The sequence below is a fragment of the Diaporthe batatas genome (genome assembly GCF_019321695.1).
Source record: "Diaporthe batatas strain CRI 302-4 chromosome Unknown Contig00004, whole genome shotgun sequence".
NCBI lineage: Eukaryota > Fungi > Ascomycota > Sordariomycetes > Diaporthales > Diaporthaceae > Diaporthe > Diaporthe batatas.
The window spans coordinates 1613211-1632437 of record NW_025408551.1 but is presented as its reverse complement, the minus strand read 5'-3'; the positions used below and the strand labels follow the sequence as shown (position 1 = coordinate 1632437).

The 19227-nt window shown below is 57.0% G+C and overlaps 3 protein-coding genes across 3 annotated transcripts; 1 reads left to right on the top strand and 2 right to left on the bottom strand.

The window, feature by feature from the left end:
• Window positions 1–570: 570 nt before the first annotated feature.
• On the bottom strand, window positions 571–3547 carry KVR01_004689 (uncharacterized protein). Its single transcript, XM_044783284.1, has 3 exons — window positions 2378–3547; window positions 1730–2301; window positions 571–1647 (listed from the first exon to the last, which is right to left on the bottom strand). Exons 1-3 carry the CDS (start codon window positions 2613–2615, stop codon window positions 1444–1446), a joined length of 1014 nt encoding a protein of 337 aa, XP_044646853.1. The 5' UTR covers window positions 2616–3547; the 3' UTR covers window positions 571–1443.
• A 1-nt stretch (window position 3548) lies between these two features.
• On the bottom strand, window positions 3549–8419 carry KVR01_004775 (uncharacterized protein). Its single transcript, XM_044788411.1, has 2 exons — window positions 5231–8419; window positions 3549–5175 (listed from the first exon to the last, which is right to left on the bottom strand). The coding sequence occupies exons 1-2, from the start codon at window positions 7862–7864 to the stop codon at window positions 4120–4122; spliced, it is 3690 nt and encodes a 1229-aa protein (XP_044646939.1). The 5' UTR covers window positions 7865–8419; the 3' UTR covers window positions 3549–4119.
• Window positions 8420–9642: 1223 nt separating this feature from the next.
• On the top strand, window positions 9643–12455 carry KVR01_004706 (uncharacterized protein; the record flags this gene model as incomplete). Its single annotated transcript, XM_044787878.1, has 6 exons — window positions 9643–10077; window positions 10259–10428; window positions 10477–10765; window positions 10849–11744; window positions 11810–12145; window positions 12203–12455. 6 exons carry the CDS (start codon window positions 9643–9645, stop codon window positions 12453–12455), a joined length of 2379 nt encoding a protein of 792 aa, XP_044646870.1.
• Between the last annotated feature and the right edge of the window lie 6772 nt (window positions 12456–19227).

The following is a 19227-nucleotide window of genomic DNA, read 5'->3' as shown; positions in this document are numbered from 1 at the left end:
TGTCTCGGGCCTAAAACCATCCTCACCCACATGCATCTCACTATAGTGGCTCTTATTAACTATCACTTTTGCTGCTGTCTGTTCTACCCACCTAGGTGAGCACGTAGCCTGCCCCGGCTCCCTGTGCTGTTGTGCACGGCTATAATGAAAGCCCTCGCACCCAAGCCCCCCCTGTCCGTCTCTCTGTCTGTCAGCCAGCCAACATGCATTTCTCTCACTTGACATCCTGTGCATAGGGACTTTGTTGCTTGCATCTGCATTTGTTCATTACCAACAATCCATCCCTCCCATCCTCCCAGCCTCCGCCCATCCTCTTCAATCCTTTGAACCAACCGTTCCACACCAACACCCAGTGCAACCGAGATAAGAAATGGTCATCATAGAGGGAGGGAGGGAGAGAGAGAGAGAGATAGCATGAGAGGCCAAAAAAATCAAAACCCCCCTTCAGCTACTAGTGAATCATCTAGACCTTCTCCCAGGCTTGATCCGCAACAGTAGAGTCACACTATCGGCCCTAAGCCAAAGCCCTCTCCGTTTGCCTATAGCCTGAAGGGACAAGGACGGCATTTCGAAACACAGACCATTGCCTACTTACTCGCTGTCTAGGTCTTCTTTTCTTGGTAGCGTACTTTTATCATCAAATCGGCTATCTAACCAGCTTGAGTGCCTACCCTAAGGCAATGTATGGGGGAGGAGCATGCCCCGGCCTGCCCGGCCCCCTGACCGTGATAGTTGACAGAGGCTCGCCCTCTCTCTATTTTGCTTCCCTTTTTGCTTTACTCTATCATTCCGTAATCCTTAGCCCTTTTTCAGGACCCATTCGGTTGTATCAGGCCCTCCCGCCCATTCTCATCCATGTCTAAATGCCCGTCCCATCCGAGACCGCACAGAAAACCAAGCTTCGATCCGCGACGCCAATACTGTCCATTCATCCATCTCCCTATTCCCCCTCTCTACATCCACCCCCCTCCCCACCATACCACAATCGACCTCACATCTTCTGGTGCCGGGGTCCCCAAAACGCGCCACGTAATCCCAGGGAGTGCATCGCACATGGATGAGCATTTTGGATTTAGGCTCGGAATTATATATGATTAGTTTTTTATTACTAGAACAACAGCCTCTTGGACCACCCAAATCACAAGCCACTCCATGCCAGTGCAGTCCTGTTCGGCTGCTTAATGCACACCGCTTTCCCATCTTCGCTAACCTTGGAACGCCTTTGAACCCCTTTCGGAAAAAAAAAGTCACTGCTGGATAATGTGACCTTTGGAATCGCCCGAGTGTTTTGTGACTCGAGGCCGCATGGTAGTCGTCGCCTCATGTGAACGAGACGGGGCTTTCGAATTCTGTGGCCCACTTCGGTTCCACCACTTATTATATTGCCCTAGTCGTCTCCAGCCGTACTGGCCCTCATGTCTCATTCCCGCCGGCATGGGAATCCTAGTATTTTGAAGAGTGACGGTGTGCGGTCGCGTTGGGTGATGGTGAATATCCCTGGTCGTATGTGCTCGATTGGGCGTATGGGTCGTCCATGTAGACAGTGCCGCGACGCTCCTCCTCGGGCAGCAGCTCCTTGACCTCCCAGTTATTCATCCTAGTGCCAACCGAGAATTCGAGGTCTTCCTTTGTGATGGAGTCCCAGTACTACAAACCAGCCTGTTAGTAAAGTCTCTTTGGCACGGGGCAGCACGCGGTGCGTGAGGCGGGTGAGCGGGCCGTCACATACCTTGTAGACCATCATAACGCCCAATAGGTTGCAGATGGTGGCAAAGAACAGGCCATCCACGTAGTGGCTCACGGCGTCGCAAATCTTGTCGCTGAAGACGTACAGTATGACCTGGCCAACCACGAAGAAGAAGACACCAAAGGCAATGTCTCCCAACGGCCAGCGATCCTGCAACGTCTGGGTGACCAATATTATCTGCATCGCCAGATATATGAGTAGCTGCACCCCGTTCAGAAGGTACAGCACCACAAACAGCCCCACGGTATTGGTCGGTCCCAGGCCTGCCCAGCTTTTGAAGGTTGCCAGAGACACCAGGAAGGATATGGCAAAGGCGACGAGACACGACAACCTCAGCATCCACAGTGAAAGCGGCGTGCCGTCCTCGTATAGTTGGAAACCGACGAAGCCGTTGATCATCAGGCAGGTGATGAGGGCGGACGAGAGGCCGTTTTGCACTGCGACGAAGTAAGGGTACGGGCCAGAGCCTGGTGGAACAACACCGGCATCGACGCATAAGGAGATGAACGTCAAGAGCATGTAGATGTAGAAGCAGTTGATGATCTCCTTTCGGCCTGTAGGCGAGCGTGGTCAGTCTTCCAGCAACGAGAAGAAGGGGCATCGATCATTCCGGGCGGGTGGGAGACATACCAACAGCAGTGAACTTGCCGCGCACGTGGAGGATCATGATAACGGTCATGGCCAGTGCGACAATGTGTATGGCACTCGTAGCCATCTGGAAGATGATGGTGTTGGCCAGCTCGATGTTGCGGGCATAACAGTTCGTCTCGATGCCGACACCACTGTGTATGGAGGTGATTGGGCCGACGGCTGCGCACAAAGGCAGCGGTGCCGTGTGGCAGAAGGATGTGAAGTCGCCGAAAGGCATCCTGTCGGTCTGGCGCCTGGTCGGCGTGGAGATCGTCGGGTCGCGTCGCAGTGGTGCTCGGTGCTCGATGCTCGATGCTCCGGTTCTTGAAAAGAATGTCGTCAAGGCGAGGGGTCTCGCAATCTTCAATCCAGACCCGATTCAATCCTGCCCCTTGGCGCGCCTTCCCTCAATTTCCAAGTGCCCCTGTTCTAGCGCCTTCCGCGAACCACGTCTGGAACCGTGTACGTCACGAAGTACTTGAGGCCAGAAACGTTTAAAACCAGTCGGCTGTCCGCCTTGTGTCGTCGTCGAACGAGGGCGGTAGTGGAGTCCGAGGTTCGAATGGGAGTCGTGGGCCCGTGGTGACAATAATACGAGCCGGGGGGCCTGGGGGGGGAGGAATACGAGGGCGGGAGGCGAGCGGGTGCGGGTACTCGGTGCGGGTGCACAAGTTGGTGCAGGTGGTGCGAGTAGTCAGATGCGAGATGCGAGATGCTGCTTCTGGTTTGATGGATGCAGATTCGGCTGGCTGGAGATGCTGTCTGCGTACTAACGTCACGAGTGCACGCAACAAAGACCGTGAGAAAAGCGAGGGTCGGGACACACAGAGCGAGCGAGTGTGAGTGTGTTTATTCCCCTGTCCGCCTCGGCTGGGCAAACCAACGTCTAGATCTGACGTTGCGATGGGGACATGGGCCAGGCGACAAGCTGCAAAAGAGCTGGCTGGGCTGGGGCCGGCTTTGCAGGTTGTTGTTGCTGCTTGACCTTGCCTGAACTTGCCTTGCCTCGGGCGCTGGTTGCTGGTTGCCGTGGAAAAGAGGGCGGATGGGCGGGACGACGGGGGTAGGGGGCTGGATTCGAATTGCGGGCTCTCGCGTCCAAGAAATACACACCCCATCCAAGCACAAGAGGGCTGGGAATGCCAAAGAGCTGGGGTCGCGCTCCTTTGCCCATCCCTGATGCACCCCTTCCCATTGGTCGTACCCGCTCCTCCCGCCGCTCCCCTCCCTGGGCCGCTGTGCTGGGGCTGCGGAATTTAGGCTTTGCATGTCCCCCCGATATGCAGGTCATGCCTGCTCTGTCGCTCGGGTGATCTTCGACTCCACTACCGCCGGCCTGTCACGGGAAACGCTGTGCTCTGCAGACAATTCTACATGAACATTGTGTAATGCGCCCCTCCCACTTGAAACCATGCAAGATCATGTCTATGCACATGTAGGACGGGCCTGCTCCTGCATTCTAGCCCGTGATTCTCTCTCAGTATGGGCTGTGACTTTGAATGAGAGAAATGGCTTCTCGAAATGCCATCTGGAAATACCACTGCATACGATCGCATAAAGAGTGTCCCGTCAAGTGTCGGAAACTGTTCGTCGCATCTCTGGTGTTGGTCTGGTCCCGTCACGGCATCTATGCACACTTCGGATATCTCAGAACGGACTCGGACACGAGTGATCATGACGTATTCAAATTGATGCCATGCTCATACTAGTGTAATCAGTATTCATGCCTTGCGGGCCGCCAATCATTCATCGTCAGACCCATCAGCCATGGCGGTGTCGGCCTCTGGCGATGCCTTCTTCTCCGGCGCCGGTGCTCCGTCTTCGTCGTCGCCCTCGTCGTCGCTCTCCAGCACCCGGCCCCTTCTCGCACGCTTGCGTCGCTGCACGCCGCCCCCCTCCTCATCGTCATCATCGCCTCCCGCCTCGACCGGAGATGCTGCCTTGTCCACGTCCATCCGACCCGCACCACCCTCGTCGTCAGAGTCGAGCTGCGGGTCCGGCGTTGAGATCCTCGACGCCGGTGAGTCCTCTCTCGGCGACGGGGCTGGCGAGTCTGCGTCACTGTCGTTGATGAATTCCGCCGACTTGTACTTGCTGTTCTCCTTCTTGGTGAGACGTCTCTTCTTCTTGGGCTGCCTCTCGCGCTGCTGCTCCTCGTCCGATTCGTCGCCTTCGCCGCCGCTGCCGCCCTCCTCCTCCTCGTCCCTCCTCTTCTTTGACCGGCGTTTGCGTTCACCACCTTCGCCTTTGGATCGTCCGGCCGGCTTGCGCTTTCGCTTCACTCGCTCGCCCTGGCTGTCCTCGGTCATCTCAGCCTCCAGCCGCTCCCGCTCCTCTCGTGCACGCCGCTCGGCAATTTCTCGGTCGCGTGCTGAGATCTCCTCGCGCTCCTTGCGGATCTTCTCCTTTCGCTCACGCTCCGCTTCCTCGATCTTGCGCTTCTCCTCCTCTCGCCGCCGCTGCTCGGCCTGCCGCTGCTCCAGGGCGGCTTGGACCTTCTCCTTGTTCTTCTCCTCGTATTGCTTCTGTTGGTCAATCGCACGCTGCAGCTGGTTCCTCTGCGTGTTCTGGGCCATGTTGGCACGTTGCTCCAACTCGTGCTTCGGGAAAGGAGTGTCAGGGCGGTTGGCAACTTCGCCCAGCGTCGTGATCGCAGACTCCAGCCCATCGGCTGCCTCCTGAAGCTGCTGCAAAGTCCTGTCTGTCTCTCCCATGTCCCTCAACGTCATGGCCAGTTGGATCTGGACGTAAGCCACGTTGAACTTGAAATGAACTTGCTCCGGGTTAATCTCCAAGGCCTGTCGGTGCTGGTCAGCTGAAATATTCTCCATGTGCAGTTGACTGCACGCTTACCTTCTTCGCGAGCTCCAGCGCCTTATAGTAGGCGTTGATCTCAGGTGGGATCTTCTGGCCGTGTGCTGCAGATATGCTGGCTTTCCCTCTGGCCAGCCAGGTCCGGCCCAGACAGGAAATGAGCATGGTGTCCTTAGCTTTACCCTCTTTAGACAGGGCCATTTCGTAACTCTCAATTGCTTTAGAGTATTGCTTGAGCTCGTGGTAGGTGTGGCCGAGGTTCATGTACACGTTGGCGTCCTTGATTGTCTCGCGCACCTGTAGCAGGATTGACAGGGCAGTCCTATAGTCCTTCTTTGCTTCCGCCAGCGCAATGGCCATACCTTGCGCGGCGTACGCATTGTTCGGATCCAGCTGCAGGGCTTTGTCAAAAAATTCCACTGATTTGTTGTACTCCTTCTCGCGTCTCTGCTTGTCGGCCTCCGTGTGCACTCTCGTCTCCCGGGCATGCGAAAGATGCATATTGCCCATGGAGACCAGTGCATACCGGTCGTGCTTGTCAAGCTGCTGCAAGGTACGCTTGAATGTACGATATTCATGGTCTTCGTTCAGGTTCTGCGGCCTCTTCTTGGAGGTGACTTTGCTGAGGTACCAACCGTACAGCGCCCTGACCTCGGCATCAGATGGCTGATCAGCGTAAAGCTTCGAAACCGTTTCCGGTCCCTCCTTGTTTGGATTCTTCCGCAACTTGATATATGCCAGACGAGTCCGGGCATCAGTGTAGTCATCATGGCGCTTGAGAAGACGTTCGTAAACATCGACAGCTTTGTCAACAAGGCCTCTGGACTCGTAGCTCCGGCCGAGGTTAAAACTGATCGTGGTAACAAGGGCGTCGGTATCCATGTCCTCGTTGTCACCGGTCTCCTCGATCCTCATGCACGAGTCCAGAGCGACCTCGAACAATTCGCTCCCAAACTCATGTTTCTCAGCTTGGGAGTAGAAACAGCCGATGTTGTTCAAAAGCTGCGGAGAAAGCAGCCTCCGCTTGGCTGCCTTCTTTGCAGTCTCGTCAGTGATATCGTCAGGTATGGCCGAGTCGGGAATCTGGTCAAGCTCCATTTGCTCCACCTGTTGCAAGCACTGGAGTGCCTTGTCTGGATGGTCGTTCTCATACAGGCGAGCGAGGTTTAAGAGGACCGACGCGTCGGGCGCAACATTCTTCTGAGGATCCTTCCACGCAGCTCTGACACCCTCTAGCAAGATCACAGCTTGCTTGGCTTCGTTCGTCTTGTTGTCCTTAACAGTGGCGGCCTCGTTTGCAAAGACTTCCTCGGCGTAGATCGTTCCAAGCAGCGTCATGGTCTCGTGGTTTCGAACCTGTTTGTTCATCTTCTCGAGGTGGTATCTTGCTCCAGGGAGATCATTCTTCATAACCAAAAGTTGTGCCTGGCCAAACTTGGCTGGCAAGTATCCACGCTGATCACCACCTCTCGCATCATCTGCGCGCTTGTAGTGGTCACTCGCGCGATCCGCATCACCGGCATAGTGCTCCTTACGCGCCAGAAGGTACCAGCCATCACTGGCAATGGCGTTGACATCGGTGTACTGGATAGCCTTGTGTGCCAGGCTATCCACGTTTGCGTAGTTCTTCCTAGACAAGAAATACCCAGCGAAGGTGGCGCACGTGAGCGGAGAATCCTTGTCGAGTTTGAAGGAGCGCTGCGTGTATTCCGTCATCGCCTTTTTGTAAAGTCGAATGAAATCAGGGCTGTTTGTGGGGACGTGCCCGCTGCTGTCGAGGTAAAAGAGTCCAAGAAGGATATTTCCAACTTTGGAGTCTGGGTTGATCTCCAACGCTCTCTCCCAAGCGGTCTTCGCATCGTCCTTGAAGCCGAGCTGCCAGAAGCAGCACCCAATGCCAATTCTTGGGTCAGGGTCAACCATGTCGGGCATCTTTTGCAATACGTCCTGATACGCCGAAAGCGCCTCTGGGTACTTGGCCATGGAGAACAATGCCCTGGCTTTGCCCATAAGGGCAAGCATGTTCTTGCCGAAAGAGACCCGGATAGCATCCTCGAACGATTTGAGAGCAGATCGCAACAGCTCTGCCTTCTCTGGATCTATAGAGCCAGTGCCGCCCGATTTCGAGGGTGGTTGCAGCGAGGCTCGGAGGAGGTAGAGGACACCACGCGCAAGGAAGAGCGGTGGGAAGGCTGGATTGATTCGTGAAGCTTCGTTGAGGGTCGCCGTTGCTTGTTGAAGATAGTGTTCTTTTGTCTTTACCTCGGACGCGAGGTGTCCTTCGGGCGCCACTCGAGGCGCCTCGCGACTCTTCCACAGATACATCCAGCAGAGACAGCTGACCAGACTCAGCTTGTCCCGCTGGCTGATAGTCTGGAGAGCGTTTCCGCGAATTAGTGTCTCAATGGCGTAGTCGACCTTCCTCTGCTTAGCGTAAGCCAGCGCGACCGCCATCCAATAAGTGCGAGCGGCATGTTCAGCTTCGAAGAGGTCGCACAGGTCCGAAGGGTCGTCCATCAGATTGGTCAGGTCGATCTCGACGGCTTCATCTTCTTGATCTTGCACAGGGATGTCGAGCGTCGCAGGCACGTCTGCGAATCGCTTGCTCGTGTACACTCCGTCTGAGGCGCCGTTGGCCCCGTTGAGGTGGCCATTCTGTTGCGCCGACGCCATGACTGCCTGCGAGGGCTCTCCGAGCTAGGAGGTGTGGGAAAGGCTATTCTCGGGTTGGCGACTTCGTGTGGTATCGATTCGAGGGTTCGCCGAGTTGAGGAGGTAGAGGCGATGTTGGAATCGCAGGAACACGCTCGTCGCGCGCTGCTGCCGAGAAAAGCTGGCGGGGAGGCAAGTCCAGTACCTGTGATTAGAAGCTCATGCTGAATTGGAGATGGACATCAACGAAGAGCAACGTCACCAGCTGCGAGCTGTGATTACGTTCGCTTCGGATTGGAGAGGTGCGGGAAGAGGTGTGAGGTCTGGGGGAGCTTGCTTCACGAAATTCCTGGCCAGAGCATGAGGCTGAATGGCAGCTCGCAAGCCCCTGCCAGCAACCCACAGGGGCATGGGTCCACACCCGGCCGTGTCCCACGTCCCATGTCCCACCAAGGCCAAGCAAGTACCAAAGTACCTCACTCCAGAATCAACCCCGGTTCACAAGAGCCCCAACTTTCTTGGCCAACTTCAGTCGCCGCAATTCCATGGGTTGGCCTGTATATACATATGTTGCACCTTCAACAAGATTGGAAGTTCCTGGTCATGCCTCTATCTCATGGAAAGAGAAGAACAACACTTCATCTGCTGTCAATTACAGCAAACGGCGAACGTCGACATCATATTTGGTTGAGGCCATGATGATTCACAACTTTACGTTGTTTTGGCGTGAAGAGTACTCACAACGTGGTTGTCGAATCTGTGGACTTTGCTTGATACTTCACAGCGAATATCAACTAAAGGGAAGTCTCAAGATTTCTCAAAGTGATACACGATTTCGAAATCAAGATGTAGGGTATCTCACTTAGTTGATGGGCACTATGAAACAAAGCTGGCAGTTGGTCTTTTGGGAAGCTTTGGGATCGCAAAGATACCTACTTTCCCATCAAAAAATGCCAATTCACCTCGATTTTAAATTGAGCAGAGTTTTCGCACACCAGTAATTAATCACAGGTGCCGCCGCAATGTGCTACCGTCTACAAGCCTGCTCCTCAAATTAAATGTGAGTAACTATGCAAGTAGAGAAGCTTATGATCGCATGCATTGGTCTATACACGGCGAATTACAACTCAATACCATGAAGGTAGCAGTCTTGCCAAGCTTAAGCAAAGTTCAGAATCGATAATACGAGCAGAGACACCATACGTTGAGTAATATATGCACTTGCTCTTTGAGCATCCAAGAAGCAGTCTGTGTAGAGGACATGACAAGATCTCGTTGCCTCATGCTTGCGCGGTTTGCAGTGGAGTTGTTAACTCTCTGATAAACACAGAAAATGAAGAGCGGACTTTGTGTTCCTGAGCGAGTCAATTTGAGCAAGAGATTGACCATATAGGAGCGTCCTCTCGGTACAGTGAATGTGCATCTCGCACCATATCTCAATTAAGTGATAGAGACTCAAAGTCATGAGAACTTGCCCCATAATTCGAGCTCAATGCCTTCCCAAGTAGAATGCAAGTATTGCAAGCTTGCTTTCAAAGTTGTTTGCAGACCTGAAAGGCAGTCGGAACTTCTGAGCTTTTACGTCGAAGTCACTGTCACAGTGGTCAATTACAGCAACCCCCGTTCTCTCGTGCCGTTTGTCGACCAACCTCTGGTCACCATCCGCAACTGTTCCATCACCTGTGATTGTCTATTATCGAAACACCTTGGCCTCGACAAGACAATCTATGTACTACTTACACCAGCCCACACCCCAGCACCAAACGTGACCGGCTTTTCAACATTCTAACATGTCAACCATGACACCTCTTCAGCCCCGTGTTAACCAAGCCGACATGCTATCCCAGCACGAGACACGAAGCGATGACGGCCCGTGGTGCGCAAGCAATGAATGGGACTGCCTGAACACGGCAGCCCAGTTCGGTATCATCTTCAGCGTCATCGTCGTCACGCTGACCATAGTGTGGGTCTACTGGTACGCCATCGTCCGACCGAGGCAAGAGAGGATCAAAGAGTCTGGGCACGATCTCGAGCTCAACCTCGGCGACGGCCGCAGCATCACCGTCTCGTCTGGGCCACACCAGAGGACTGTGGTGCTTCGAGACGATCGTTTGCCCACCCCGCCGCCACCAGCATACAGGCCTCCCACGCCTGGCAACGCCGTTTTCGTCTCCTCAGGGTCAACGATGACGACGGAGCCTTCTAGACCTTCCACGCCAGATTCTCAGTTACATGTTGGGCCAACACAGGTTCCTCCGCAACACTTCCAGGCTCCCCAACCAGCCCTACCGCAGCCGATTAACGGTCCTGGCCTCGTCCAAAGGCACTCTTATCCTGGCTCCTACCCGCAGCCGGTGGATGTCGCCATGTACCCTCCCCAGATGGTCGTGCCAGGACCGCCACCATTCCCACAAGCGGTGGTATACCCCCAGCCGCAAATGCGAACGCAAACATACCACATCATACCGCCGCCTCCGCCGCATCCGCCTCCTCGGCCTCCTCCACCACCTCAAACCCCCCCAGCAATACGTGTGTCAGTCCAAGGACCGGTTCATCCCCCTCCCGCTCCCCCTCCGCCGCCTATGGTACCACCACGGTTGAGCCAGCCCCGAGGCGGCGTATTCTACCAACAGCCACCCGCATCTGGCAGCCGGGTACAAACCCGCCCTCCATCTCCAGGTCATGCATCCACCATCGAAGATGACGACTCGGATCGTGGCGGCTCCTTACCTCCATCAAGCCGTCGAGGACGGAGCCCACCACCAGGTGGCTCGCAGTTCACACGCAGCCACACCCCATCCCCCAACGACCGGCGACGACGACAACATGCCCGACGCCGTCCTCGGCCGAGCCCCAGCCGCTCTCCGCGACGGGGGCGACGGGGCGAGCGTAGAGGACATGGGGGACAGAAGGCCAAGCCTCGTTTTCAAAAGGATGAATCGAGCTCCGAGAGCCCCAGGTCAAGCTATACGAGCCACAGGTCATCGACGAGCCTCGATTCCGAGATGCGCACTGATCTGGCGAGCCTGCTCCTGGAGGCAGAGGGCCGCCAGCGAGCTCGCGAGACTGAGCGTCGCCAGTCACTTGTTGACCGGTACGACGAGGAGGAGGGCGATTCTGCACACCCAAAAGTCAAGGAGAAGGCCGATGGGCGAGATGAGACCACCGAGACTTTTGCAGCAACGAGTGCTGAACAACAAGATCCACAGCACCGCCGCCAGAGAGACGAAGCGCGTAACGGTGAGAGCGGAGAAGGCCTTATTGCCGCAACGAGACGGCGCGTCGCATTCAACGAGCTGTCACCAGAAGTCTGGGAGTCTCGGGTTGGACGTCCCTCGCGACGGTCACAGAGCCCACCCAGACTTCCAACCCACAAAGACCTACGCCACGGCGAGTCTCGGGTGGGACGCCACCGGCGCAGTCCCAGCCCCGACGAGAAGGTGGTCCAGCGACCGGTTGATCCGGTATCAAGTGTTGCCGAGTCTCGCATCGGCAGGCCTCGGCCTTCATCGTCCACCAGAGAGCATCAAGCCCGGCGGAGAGACAGCCACGGGTTTCCCGGTGTCGGTGAATCACGGATCAACAGCCATCACAGGAGGAAGCGCCGGGAAACGTACCCCCCTGAGATGTTTTCCTCGGGTAAGGGCGACAACTACTACGATACACAAGACGTAAACGGCAGATACCGTATCCCAGTCGACGATAGTATCCTCGACGTAGCCCAATCCGAGGGCCCACCCTCGAGCGCTGGCGCGACGTGTGCGACCAGGAGCCAGGCGTCAAGCGAAAGCAGCTATCCCAGTCGGAGGATGAGCCTGACTCCAGCTTTGTTCAATCGCGATCGGAGCCGGCGAGGCCAAGAAGACGCACGTCCGCACTTGAGGTCATCGTCACCGGGAGAGTGAGTGATGGAAACCCCGTCGAAGCAAAGTGACGAATACTGACCAAAAGATGTTCGTTATTCAGATCCAATGACCACAAAATGGAGAAACGAACTTCGAGATCGAGCTGGGCTTCAAAACTCGCCTCTTTCCTCCCCACAATCGCGAGACTCACGACCAACAACCCGGTGGTGCAAGAGCTAGCGGACGACGTCGCGGTCGAGGTCAGAAATCGGGATAGCAGAGAACAAGCTGCGCTGGAAAGGCCGCCCGCAATCGCGCGCAGGGAGCCCATTGGCCACGGACCAGACGATACCCAGCGAGCGCATACTCGTTCGCGTCATGCTCATCGCTTCCCTGACCACCACCACCACCACCACCGCCACCACCAGCGCGGCGACGCTCGTCGCGCGCAGCCCAGGTGAGTTGCCCAACACCGCGCGGGTGCATCGCCAAGCAGCTGACAGTCACGTCACAGATCCTCCAACCACCGCTACCGCAGGCACGGCAGGCGCCCGAGCACTATTCACGAGGAGCCACAGGAGAGCTTGCAGGTCGCCCTGGAGCACGCCGCTGAGCGGCTCGCAGAAGGGGCAGTCGAGTCGGCGCTGGACCGAGCCCATCACCGCGGCGGAGGCTCAGACAGCCGGGAAGGCGGTGCTGATGTCATGTCAGGCGAAGATGACCGATGTCGTCGGCGGCCGCGTAGGAGCAAGGAGACGGAGTGCTAGCATTGCAGCGGACCAGCGGGTTGCATAGACCACCCTCGAAGGTCACAGCATAAGTGGCACCCGTGGGAGTGAACATCTACCAACCCGACCGGACTCGTCTCACCGAGATGGCCGGTAGCTATTCTTGGCCAGCGTCCACCGTCGCTCTTTTCTCGATACCACGTAGCCAGGGCCGTGATCCGCAGCAACCCAACAAGAAACAGATCGACCTCAAACCCAACGCAAAATGATTGCTGGGAGAGATATCTGCAGCTGCACAAGCCCCCAAATAGAACTCGGTTGGCTGTATGCCCGGGCGGGGCCAGATACAGCTTTGTATCTCATATAGCCCAAAAATAGCAGTAATCATTAAAAAAGCATGGGTGAGGCGCGCGCGCACCAACACAGCTGTGCCCTTGAATGGCCGCAGCAGGCCGGTGCTACATACTCACAGCAGCTGGGCGTCCCAACCCCTCAAAAACTCCGAGCCCGATGCTTCGTGTAGAAGCCATATGAGATAGATCAGGTGCCATCACCGGACCCCAATCGGCTCCACATCCAGACGCCAGAGGTCAGGAATTCCAAGGTTCGAAGCAGTGCCGTGGACGTGCAGTGATGCCTGGAGCTTTGCTGCCTCCAGCAATAGCAGTAGACGGCATTTTTTGACCCGTCCGGGATAACAGCTTGAGTAATCGGTCCACTTTGGATTTCGTGTTCTGGCGTCCATTTGAGCTGTTGAACGAGTGGGAACCAATTGGCAACCACCTGACTTTGTGCGAGTCCTGCGTGCCGCGTTGATAGTCCCCGCCTCGCTAATTTGATTTTTCCTTCTTTGGCCCTTTCTCTTTCGTCGATATTTGGAGCAGCATGCGTGACTTTTCAGGACTGCATATACCGTCTCATTGCTTTCATCGTGAGACGCGATGATGTTGCCACCGGATAGTGGACTGGGCGACGCTGACCGTATCACAGGGAGGCCGACGCCTTTGCCCACTCGTCACCGAAAAAGCAATAGGACCGGACCTATGGGTCCACAGACATACATACGTGGTGGTCCTGGTCTCGCTGTATTGTACGCAGAGTATTGTTGACAACGTAGAGTTTTCGCGGGGTCAAGACGGGCCCTCTCCCGTGGGCCCCTTTTCAAGGCTGTGGCACTGTGCAGGATGGAACCATGACTGTCGAAGCTGCACTAATGAAGTGGCATCGTGGCGTCGGTGCAAGCAACACTGCGCCCTTTCATTGCAGGCTCCCGCAGGACCAGGGTCGGCCATGAGAGATGGCCATTCCTAATCTATCTGGCTTCAATCGGGAAGGGGCCGCGGCAGGAGACAGACAGGCTTGGAGGTGGGTGCACCGGAGCTGCTGATTGTCGCTTGTGGCCCGCTGACGGCCGGGCGTGGTTCGATGGGAGGGGGTTATCCGGCGTGAGGCTTTTGTAGAGCCTTGGACAACAAAGCCCACGTTCCTAGGTCCACCTAGGCAACCCTGGCGGAAGGGTGGCTCAAGTCATTCCCGAGCGAAGCAGAGTACTCCGTAGGCAGGTAGGACCTCAGCCTAACGTGTCATTGAGGGCAAAAATGCACTAAAACGAGAAAATAATTGCGAATATGTGGTTGGCGGCCTGCATTAACCACATCCATCAACGTGGGTTTGGGCCTAGGCAGTCATGCACTTTGAACTTGGCTTACGAGGCGTGTTGTGGCGTGGCCCGCGGTCCTTTGGCTGAGGAAGTACCTCCTGAATAAGAGGTCGGTTGCATGTATTCCAACCCGCGCAGCTGCCCACTAGTCTTGGTGTGCGTAGCCAATGTGACCGTGGTCAAGGAGTGCACTTACACGACCCCCATATCTGGCACCTCATCCTATTAGCGCCATCAGCAGGACGCTTGAACCCAGATCTGGGAATCGGAACTTGGTCGCCTATCATGTAGATTAATTGTCTTTTGTCCCTGGTCCGCGTGAGGACGCGGGCTTGTGCACAAATTGCTGTGCCCACTCCTGTGTACCACAGCAAGCTGAGGCAAACCAGGGAATAACACAGCCAAGATACTGCGGGTTGGAACGGTCTCTTCGTGTCTCTGCCGAAGAGCCTGAGAGCGGGCAACGGCGATCGACTTTCACGGGCGGATTTGCTGCACAAGCGCAGGCCGCCGCATGAGTAAGGCCAAAGTTGCCCTGTCAAATCATCTTGAGGGGTGCGAGAGGGCTCGTCACCCGCCCGAAGACATCCCGTCTGGCGCTTTGCCGAGCGGCGGACGGTTTAAGCCCTCGACAGAAAGCCCGCAGCCGGACAGTGGGACTCGGTCAGAGCGGGGTCAGCATGGCACTCACGCGCAAATCATGATGTCCAGGATGACAGGGTTCCAGTCTCAAGATTAGACCGAGGGGAGGATTCCAGCGTCTCGTGGGGTCCCGCAGAAACCTTCTTTCAGCCCGAGTTGCGACTCGCCGTGACAGGCAAAGCTGGGGGCGTGTCGTCGCGGTCCGGCAGGGTACCGTGGCTGGGTGGATGACTTTTGACGAAGCTTCCAAATCCGAGAGTCAGGCAGTGTCTCCCGAGTGACCATAGACCGCCGTGACCAAAGCCTGTTAATCCACTGCGCACGATAAGCTGACTTGGAGGAGAGTCTCTTGCGTCGTCCTGTGCCCTTGTGTCGCATGCAGAGCTTGCCACCACGCAGGGAAGGCCTGCATCAGTGAGGCTCGCAGGGCGCACCGCCAGACGACTCATGAGCCCTGATGAGCCAACTTCCGACGATCCCAAAAAATCGCAAGCGCGCCAGTCCGTTGCAGGCCGACCTTGCGGGTCTGACCGAAACAAGCGGCGCCTTTGAGTGTGGCAGCAGCAATATTGGTCGGCTGGCTGGGCTGGCTGGGCTGGCTGGCCGGCTGCCGCACAGGCTGCGCGAATCATGGCGGCGATTGCTGCCTCCAGGGTGCTACAGGACGTGACGCTGGGGCCATTTCGGTTCTGGGTCTGGGTCTGGGTCTTGGACCAGCTGGTCTGGACCAGGGTCTGAACACAAAGGCAATGTCTGGCAGTCTTGCAGTCTGGTTGTGGGAGCCAGTCGTCAGATCGCCAGTGAGGCGGTCTCACTTTACGGTGGTCGCCTGTCCCACTGGCCGGCCGGGGTTGGTTGGTCGTGCGAGGGGACGGCAATGGCAATTTTGGTGATCCTGATGGCTCTGATGAACGAGTGGATGCGCGATTGTCTGGCCTGCCCTGGCCCGGCCCCGTCGAGCTGAGCCGACAAGATAGTGCACGTGTAGTGTACGGACAGACGGGGTAGGCCACCACAGGATGATGGCTTGGACTACTGCGTATGTCTGGGCCTTCGGATCTGCATTAGCCGGGTTTTTAGATTGACAGTGGTTTCGACATGACCTTGGGAAAGTTTGTCTAATAACATGTTGTAGACACGGGGCTTATGTTGCCGGTTGAGGGGCCCGCTACGGTCAGCCGCGGTCAGGAATGGAGACACTTGTACACTGTCCAGTGTCCAGTGTAGTGCTTGTGTGTAGACTGCATTGTATCTCGTCCCCAGACCCTTGCCCTTGGACAGTCGGGTGTGCATGTTGGTGGCTGTGGGTGTGCGGCCGTGTACTATACACTGTATAAGCAATACAAGACGACTGGGTTGCCGCGGGTCGCCTTGGATCAGAAGGAGGGGGTTGGCCTAATCAGGGGATGGCGGATGGGATGGATTGGGGGGATGATGAGATCAGGGTTTTGGTCAACTGCGGCCGGGCCTGAGGTTCGAGATGGGCGATGGGTGGATGCAAGGGGTGTATGTGTGTGTGTGATGAAGGCAGGAAGGGAGCAAAGACGATTGAGAAGTGCTGCTTGCTGCCATGATGAGCGACTTTTACAGTTAGCATTTTGGGTGCGACGCGCCGGTAAGCCTATCTCGCTACTTGGCTACCTACCTCTATAGGTACCCAGGTGATGGGTGGCCTGGGTAGCAGCAAGAAGGATAAAAACAGGCACAGCAGGCATACGGTACAGTGCGAAACACCAGAGCGGAGTGCGGTCGATGATCTTGGTTTTGAGTTAGCAGCCACGGCACTGGGCAAAGGGCCCCTCGCATGGACGACGTGATCAAGTCGATTCATTGCCCGACATGCGACATGGCACCTACGATATGCGACATGCGCCATGCTTGGACCAGAAAAAAAAGGCTGTGTGTTAGAGGCCAGTCTCCACTCGTTTGCCCTGGCCGGGCTGGCTGGGCTTTGCAGCTCCGAACCTAACCTGACAGGCAGCCTTGGAAATGTGTCGTCAGGGTCGTGTACACGCACGCAGGGCAGGGCAGGCGCAGGGCACCTACCTGCTTGCCCCTTGATCACCGCCGCCAACCAACACCGCCGCCGCCAACTCTGGATTAATCTGTACCTGATTACCCGCCCGATCGTCACCGTACTGTGTAGTCAACTAGACTCGTGGTCCCGCCCAGCCATGAATCGCCCTGCTCCCTTCGCGGCCGGGCTCGGCGGAGCCTGAGCCTCTCGATCATGACGGCCACCATCGAAACTGGAGCTGGAGCCCCATGATGGCGAACAAGACACATGCACAGGCCAAGGTGTGGGCTTCGACAAGAAAAATCCAATTTACGCGTGAGCGACTGTGTCGCGTCACCCTGCTGCAAGCTCTTAATTAGTCTGAACCTTGCAAGAGCACCGAAGCTAGCCCCGATTCCACAATCCTGCTGTCCCTCCTGTCCAGCCAGCCAGGACTGCCAGCCCGCCAGCCTGCCCGGCCCACGTCTCATCCAATCCAACAGGACGAGACCTGTCTCTGCCCACATTGTTCAACAACGAGAGCGGTACTTGGGGGCTCAACAACTCCTAAGTGGCCAGTGCTGTTGCCTGGCCGCCTCGGGTCACATTCAGCTTCGAGGGGGGGTCTCGGACTCTGTGAGCCGACAACGATTATCTCATAGCGAGACCGATGTCCAGGGCAAGCAGGGACAATGGGCGCTCCGACCGGCGGGTGCGCCGCCATCACCGCGGCGGGACCGTTAGAGCGTGGTACCCAGCAGTAGTCCACGCCATCGCCAGAGCCCACAGCCCGCCGCTGCTGTCGGTGACAGGGGTCGGGCTCGTCGACGTCGTTTGATGGAGATCCTGTTATCCCGACCGACACTTCCGGCCCTTTTATGCCCAGCTGCCCGCCTGCCCGCCCTCTGGCATCGAGGCACGGTTGTGACTGGTCTTGCCCTGCGTATCAGCCCAGCCCGGCTGCTTCAACACGGTTCGAGACCGGCTCGCATCTGCCGCCACCCAAGGGACAGACCATGCTTGCCCTGCCTTAGTTGAGCATGACTAAATGTGCAGCACTGCACCCTCGCCGATCCTAAGCACACAGCCTTTTTCTGGTGTTGCGCGGTCAAAGTCGGGCGACGACACGGCTGCAACCTGACGCGGGAAAGAGGAATAAAGGACGATGCACTACAGGCCTGCTGCAAGCGCTGCGAGCAATCACATCACACCCTTTGGTCCTCGGGCCCAGGCCGACTGGCCTGCCTGCCAGTCCTGCCTGCTTTGGCCGGCGCCCCTGACGGTGATATGGGCTCGTCGGCAACACGGATACGTGGGCCTGACAAGACCGCCGCCCGCCGGCTGATAGGGACACAAGTATCAGGTTTGCTGACCGGGTCACTCCCATACCGCCTCTGAAAATAGGGAGCATTTGAAGGGGGGAATAGCCCGGACCCAACCCCTTGCCCATTGAGCTACATATGTGGGCGAGTATTGATGCCCTCAACCCTGCACAACGCTCGCGCGCCCGGGCTGCCGGGGACGTATTGCAAATTATTGCTAGACCACCCACTACGGAGTACCATCACGCACCGCTCGCTGCATCCAAAAGGAAAAGGGGGTCTCGCCAGATAAGTATCAATCATGCAGACTTGTCGTCGCACCACCACCACTCAGACACACGAGGGTCCCGCGATGCCCGATTCCACACCACATCCCGCAAACGCTGAACCCCCCCGGCTATTGATTGTCTCTATGCCGCCCCACCCCGCCTGCCGCCCAGGCCGCTTCGAATCTCGCAAACGGCCAGCCAGAAATCCGTCCCGACTCGATGATATCCCCGCACCCCTGCCTCCTTCGGTGGTGTGTCACACGTTTGCACCTTTTGAAAACGGTTGCTTCGGGGCCTGTCTGAGGAGGTGGCCGTCGGGATGCAGGAGGCACCAATCAGGGACTGGTCATACAGGTTTGATAGTGCATTTTCCGCAAGCCTTGCGCAAGCTCTCACGGAGCGTCCACTCAGCAGGGAATAATGCCTGGTGCAGCATAACGCGGCGTCAAGCCAAATTCCTCTTGCGTCTTTCCTGGTCTGATGTGAGAAGTCTGAGAGCGCGCAGATGATTGCGACTACGCCCAGCTGGCTAGCTCTGCGCCCAGGTCGAACATCGATCCTGTCACCCAGCAGTCGCCAACCGAGCCAACCAAACGCCTAGGGGCCTGGGCTTGCAACCGGGGGGCCTGATGAGCAGACAGACCAGCTGGAGTTGGGGCCGCGATGCTCTCTCCACTGCCATTAATAACCCGCAGCTCAGCAGCACGCAAGCGGCGCCGAGCCAATGATGGCCGCCTCAGGAGACACACAACCGGCCATCTGGGCATGGCACAATGTGCTTGCGCGTGGCAAAGGCGAAGCAGAGCAAGAGGAACGAAGCCCACGAAGCCGGGCCCCCAGCCACAACGCAATCACCTCGGATCGCCAGCGCCCATAGAACGAGCTGTCGGCGTTGCGGGTGCGTTGCGTCGCGTTGCGTGGC

Bases quoted from the DNA above. Each gene is read 5' to 3' on its own strand.
- KVR01_004689 (XM_044783284.1), bottom strand. From the start codon at position 2,615: ATGCCTTTCGGCGACTTCACATCCTTCTGCCACACGGCACCGCTGCCT. The intron at 2,302-2,377 runs GTATGTCTCCCA...GCTCGCCTACAG, and splicing joins CGGCAAGTTCACTGCTGTTG to GCCGAAAGGAGATCATCAAC. The intron at 1,648-1,729 runs GTATGTGACGGC...GCTGGTTTGTAG, and splicing joins GCGTTATGATGGTCTACAAG to TACTGGGACTCCATCACAAA.
- KVR01_004775 (XM_044788411.1), bottom strand. From the start codon at position 7,864: ATGGCGTCGGCGCAACAGAATGGCCACCTCAACGGGGCCAACGGCGCC. The intron at 5,176-5,230 runs GTAAGCGTGCAG...CAGCACCGACAG, and splicing joins CGCTGGAGCTCGCGAAGAAG to GCCTTGGAGATTAACCCGGA.